The following is a 6,505-nucleotide window of genomic DNA, read 5'->3' as shown; positions in this document are numbered from 1 at the left end:
GTCGCGGTTAAACGATATTTATCGTCGAAACAAATCGTCGACGCCATCGCCGCCGGGCCGTATTCCGACGTCGACCCTCGATTTTTATTTATAGTTACGTCATCGACTGCGGGTGGAAGGGCGTGCGGGGGAAGATAGGAAGAGGCAGGGTAGAGGGCAAAAAAAAGCTCACAACAAACGTTCGTGTCTGTGGAGTCGGCGGTGGCCGTGTGGTCGTGATAAGTATACAGGGTGTTTCACCAAGTACGCTCGACGATTTGTGTTTCTTCGATGACGATGCGGTTAGCCGAGATCTGTTTTTTTTTGACACTACTTCGGGAGTGTCGCGTTGAAATACAAATTTCTGTTTTTCAATCGACAACGCTCATCCTTATTGTATACTGTAAATTGATAATTTTTCTGAAAATATTAACGTGTCTAAATCTAAACTTGAACGGATAGATTTAGAATTACTTAACCGTGTATACGTACGATAATTTTAGTCATTTTTGTTATAATTAATCTGTCAACATATTTCATATAAATGGTCCAAGGATAATAAATACTAGATCTAATTTTTTCGTATTATATTTTAAAATAATTTTTAATAAGGACTACGATTCTTGATATAAACATTTTAATAACTTAAAAACTACTCGTTTGAATTTTGAACTAGTTACTTCAAAATTTTCAAAAAAATTATCCACTTAATAATTTACAGTAAAAAAAGAGGGTTTTCATTTGAAAACAGAAAGATTTTCCCCGCCGGACACTTTTAAGTAGTACAAAAAATTTCAAGAATTTGAAAATATAGTCTTTAAGTATATTTAAAAATTGCTGTAAAAATTGAAATTGAAATAAATTTATTGTTGAATAAACAAAAAATGAGGGTTAGCATTATTGTTAAATCACCCTGTATCAGCCCGTATATACGCACAGAACTTCTCACCGTACAGCTGTGTAATCTTGGAAAAACATTCCGACGGGCGTGTGAACGACATATATATATAATATATTAAACAGTGTGGAATGGACTCAGTCTGATAGATAATAATTATCTTATTTTATTACATAAAAACACCCTGACCGCGTTTGAGGCGTGAAAAAAAGCACGTCGGACGTGTTGGAAAATACACAGCAGAACTTTATCGCTACATCCGTGTCCGGTGAATCCAACTATTATTGTTGTTATCGTAAGACGTTGTTACGTCCAAGTGAACTACCGTATATCATAACGTCGAGGGCGTTGGTATAATAATGCATTATACGAACCTATTTGAAAATCGTTTTTTGTTTGGTATATAACGCATTATAATATTATATAGACGCCGTATAACTCATAAGAGTGAGTATACAAAATAAATTAATATTGTAATTATGCGCACTAAATTATTTCACTGGACTAAACAATCGCTGTGAAATTAAAAATATTGTAAATTGATCTAAACGATTCCGGATGAAAAAAAAAATCGTACATTGACAATATTTGGGCAAAATTATTTTCGCTCGTCATAATAAATTTATTACGTACCTCATAAATATATAGTTAAATTTGTTCATCATTTGGGTGTATTCAGTAAAAAACTAAACATTAATTAGGTATTTTAACTTTTAATTTTTTGTTCGACGGGGAATTTTTCCATATAGTGTGAGGGGAATGCACGGGGAAGGTTCTAAACTTCTAAATTCTTCTTTTCTTTTTATTATCATTCTTCTTCTTATTATTATTATAAATACTATTATTTTTATTATTATTTTAATTATCTCATTCCCAATTTCGTTGCCTATTATTATATTTATATAGCTATTATACTATTTATTATTATTATTATAATAACTTTTATTTAAATTGTGTGTTCATCGGCGTTTGCACAATTGGGGTTTCGATGGTTTCTTGTTATCTTTTACAAAACACGAGACCGGTCCTGTGTTATCGCTTATCGCTAATGAACCGGGTATAAAAGGCCCTGCGAAACGACCAGCATTCACATTCACTGTCTTTCCTCCGTCGTAGCAAGACCCACCACGGGCAGACTTGCGCGACTAGGAAAGGCATCTGAATTCTGAGGTCTTTATTTTTTGCCAAATATTTTTTGACTTTTAGCATATTATGTTGCCTGCACATTATATTGCCTTTACTCGTATTATTAAACAGTGATTTTATTCATATCTATTATTCGCAGCTCTAGCATTTGCTAAGCCCAAGTTCTGGTATGCACAAACAGGATTCGACCTCGGCCTTGTTCCGCGGCCTATATAAGTCTGAAACTTTTCGAGCAGTGTTTGGCGTATTGTGTTTGCAAGAACACTGATCGTTACATCTGTATTAAATATTTGCGTTAGTACATATTATCATATTTAATTTTTTTTTTTTTCCCTTATTATGCCAAAAACAATCACTCGTAGGAATACGTTATTCGTAAGTGTTCAACTAGGTATGTTTTCCAAACAGTACGTATATTCTGATCCGATAATTCGGTGGCTGCGATGCCGTTGAATGACATATGAATCTGTTCGAAATGTTGTACACATTACGATAACGTTAATTTCTTTTTTAGCGTTTGTAAAATTTTACATTTTCTTCTTATATAATAATGAAACGTAAATAATTAACTAATAATAATTACTATCGTCAATCATCTTTTTTTCTTATTATTATTATAATTATTTTATTTTTAAGACAACTTTTATTTATATTGTGCGATTATCGGCTTTTGCACTTTTAGGGTTTCGACGGTTTCTTGTTATCTATCACAGAACGCCAGACCGGTCTTGTGTTATCGTTAATGAACCATGTATAAAAGGCCCTGTGTAACGACCAGAATTGACATTCGCTGTCTTTCCTCCGTCGTAGCAAGACCCACCCGGGCAGACTTGCGCGATTAAGGAAGGCATCTGATGTCTATATTTTTTTCAGAGATTTTTTGATTTTTAGCATATTTTATGTTGCCTTCACATTATATCGCTTTTACTCAAATTGTTAAATAGTTATTTTATTCATACCTATTCGTAGCTCAAGCTCTGGTATGCACAAACAAAATTCGACCTTGGCTTTATTCCGTGGCTTATATAAGTCTGGCACAGTTCGGGCGCACGACTGCCAGTATTTGGTGAGTTGCGGTTGCGGGAACACTAATCGTTCACGTCTGTATTAAATATTTGTGTATTTTATTTTTTTTTTATATTCCCTTATTACGCCATAAACAATCACTCGTAGGAATACGTTATTCGTAAGTGTTCAAGTATGTTTTCCAAACAAAACGTATATTCGTAAAACCCCGTTTCCCTGTGCGTATTGTCATTGGCGACACGCGCAGGGCTACGGCTGGTTACGTTCCGCAGAAATGACGATTCGCGCGTACGTCAGATCTAGTGAGCAGATGGCACAGTTCCAGTGACTCTTAAGAGTTCCGCGTTACGGGTGTATTGCTCTCGTTTGAGCTGCCCGTCTTGTGTGCCACTGTAATGATCTGACAACGCGTGCGATTCGATTCTGATCCGATTATTCGGTGGCTGCGATGTCGTTGAATGACATACGAATCTGTTCGAAACGTTGTACACATTACGATAACGTTAATTAACGACCGTCCAATCCATTATTTATTTTTTAATGGTTATAATAATTAATAAAAACTATAATAGTTTTTTATATTTTTTTTAATTTTTGTAATAATTTCTGGCTATTATCACTTATACTGGCCATAATAAGATGTGCGCGTTCCCTATAAATAGCCAGGTAAACAGTTTAAACGGTTTAAACAGTTGACAAAAGTATAGTGCATAATTATTATTGCTAACGGAATTATTATTGGTAAATATTTCCTTATATTTTCTGAAATCGTAAATCATGCTAACATTAAGTTATCTGGCGTGGCCATATCTAATGGCTGTAAAAAATAAATTGTTTTCCGATTGCAAGATGAAAGAACCAGAAAGAAAAGATAATGAAAAAATATCTGGTAAATAATATTTATTAAAGTATATTAGTAATATCCAGGTTTAATTCGATTAACCGTACATCAATTATCTGGTCCGTCAATTATCCACCTCAAAAAATGTATGTTCAAATTTATTTTTCGTTTAATTTAATTCAGTTTTATCATTTTTTATGTTCATTTTATCGTGTATATATTATGAAATGCAAGATTATTTTATTATCTTTAATGGCTTTTATATCATATTATAGGTACGTTATACACAGAGTAAATTAGTTTACTTTATTTTTAATACTTAGGTAGTTAATTATCTGTATAAATAAATTATCGGTACCCCTCCCCCTCGGTCATAATTAATGCAGAATATCGACGCTATGTATGATGATATTTACCAGAAAGATATATAGGGAAACAAATTTCATGCCGGTTTCGCACCAAAATGGTGGTGTCATGTCTTAAACTCGCGACACCCACAGCACACCCACACCCCAACACCACCACAAACAGATAACGGCAGGTAACAATAATTATTGGTTATTTTTTGTTTTATCATTGCCCGCACACAGCCAACAACAGCAACATAGTGGAAAAACGATCAACGGCCACCACTCCCCTACAGCAAGCCACGGAACTGCTGGAACGTAGCCAGCAGTTACTAAAGGCCGCGTACGCGGAGGCAGCCGTCCACGCAACAACGGAGACAGCCGCCCATGCGACTACGGAGGCAGCCGCCCACGCGACTACGGAGGCAGCCGCCCACGCGACTTCGGAGGCAGCCACCCAGTCGATTACGGAGGCAGCCGCCCACGCGACTTCGGAGGCAGCCACCCAGTCGACTACGGAGGCAGCCGCCCAGTCGACTTCGGAGGCAGCCACCCAGTCGACTACGGAGGCAGCCGCCCACGCGACTACGGAGGCACGGGTGCGCCGGATGTCCATGCAAGAGCTATTGCGGGACCCGGCACTGTGGGTAGCCTACACCCGCGGGTGGGACGATTGCGCGGGCAAGGCGACCAACGTGAATCCCAAACCCGCGGTAACCGACAGGTCCCAGAGCCCAAGACGGCCGGTACAGCCAGCTGGCACATCGCGACCGCCCCCGATACCGCAGTCTGCACGGTTGCCCCGACCACCCCCCCAACCACTAATGGCAGTACTGGTCCCACGACCAAAATTTTTCAAACCGCCAACACCGCCCGCGACGAGGAAAGTGAACCAAAAAAGTGCACAAAGGCCACCGACAACAGCGCCATCACAAAACTCGTGGCAACGCCGGAACCAGTCTCGGATTACCGAATACCCGGGACAGAAAAAGGCCGGCAAACCCACCACCTCCCAACAGTACCGCCTAGAAAAACCGGCACCCTCAACCACCCAACCGGCACCAGGCCCAAAGTCGCTGGTGGCAACGACCACGCCTGTCCCCGAGGCCAAGACACCGGAGGTAGCAATTCCTACCGGACAAACCGAGGCCTCCGCCATTTCAATTCCGGTCGATACGAAGGTATCACCGGTTGAGAAGAAGGAGTTGCTGTGTGACATGATGGATGTTGGTCCCCCAGACGACGTGGACACGGTGTTCCAAATCACCAGCCCCGACTCCACGACGCCACCCCGACATGGGTATACTATGCATACATGGTATACATGTCTATAGACAGTCCGGAGCGCGACCGCTACACAAACTGTCTACGCCAGCCAGTGATCCACCCACACACCCACCGGAAGCGGCCGGACAACCGCCGTTACTATTCTGTGATTGATACGATGATAGCATACAACACGTGTGTCAGCTCGATTATATTATTGTCTAGCCGTTGCACCACATAGTAACAAAATTGTTGCACCTAGTTTTGTTTAACCTGTTATATTGTAAAATACACTGTTTCATACTTCATATCTAATATGGTTTAATTTTTTCTACTTGTGCAAAGACGTCCCAAATTCGCACGATACAAGCATTCCAGTCCATTATCCTCCGTATGATAACGTCTGCTCCTTGGTTTGTTTCCAACTCTTCACTACACTCTGACCTAAAAATTGAGTCAGTTGACCAATTAGCCACCAAACATTACAGATCCCTCTACTTCAAACTACCTTCCCATACTAACCCTTTAGTATCACAAATCTCATCTATTCAACCCATAAATCCCATCCATAGGTTCAAAAGAAAATATTGCAGAGATTTGCTAATCTAAAATAAATTCACGTTGGGTTCCATCACTGGTTGGCCTCCCTCTTCAAATTATTCAAGTTAAATATGTACATAAATTATCTAATTTACTTATTGTGATGTTAAACACAGATTGTAAATATTCTATTTTCAATAAAAAAAAAAAAAAGATTTTTTGGATTGCCAAATTTTTTATAGGCATTTCAAAACAAAAAAAAAAACAGAAAAATCGAGATTTTCAATTGTCTATAAATAGCAAAATAGATAACGCTAATATAAATATTCGGTAAAAATTTCAAGAATTTACAATTATTCGTTTTTGAGTTACAGCAAATTATACGTAAGTACCTATACGTCATATTTTTTACGCTTATACGGGCTATAAAGTATACAATATACCAGTGGTTCTTAACCGGTG

The 6,505-nt window shown here is 38.6% G+C and overlaps 1 protein-coding gene across 1 annotated transcript; it reads left to right on the top strand.

Annotated features, from left to right (window-relative positions):
* The first annotated feature begins 2,341 nt into the window (after positions 1 to 2,341).
* On the top strand, positions 2,342 to 5,818 carry LOC132918226 (mucin-2-like). The gene is made up of 2 exons (XM_060979359.1): positions 2,342 to 3,938; positions 4,481 to 5,818. Exons 1-2 carry the CDS (start codon positions 3,827 to 3,829, stop codon positions 5,569 to 5,571), a joined length of 1,203 nt encoding a protein of 400 aa, XP_060835342.1. The 5' UTR covers positions 2,342 to 3,826; the 3' UTR covers positions 5,572 to 5,818.
* The last annotated feature ends 687 nt before the right edge of the window (positions 5,819 to 6,505 follow it).

Source organism: Rhopalosiphum padi, chromosome 1, assembly GCF_020882245.1.
Source record: "Rhopalosiphum padi isolate XX-2018 chromosome 1, ASM2088224v1, whole genome shotgun sequence".
In the NCBI taxonomy this organism is placed as follows: domain Eukaryota; kingdom Metazoa; phylum Arthropoda; class Insecta; order Hemiptera; family Aphididae; genus Rhopalosiphum; species Rhopalosiphum padi.
This window is presented reverse-complemented; position numbering and strand designations above follow the sequence as displayed.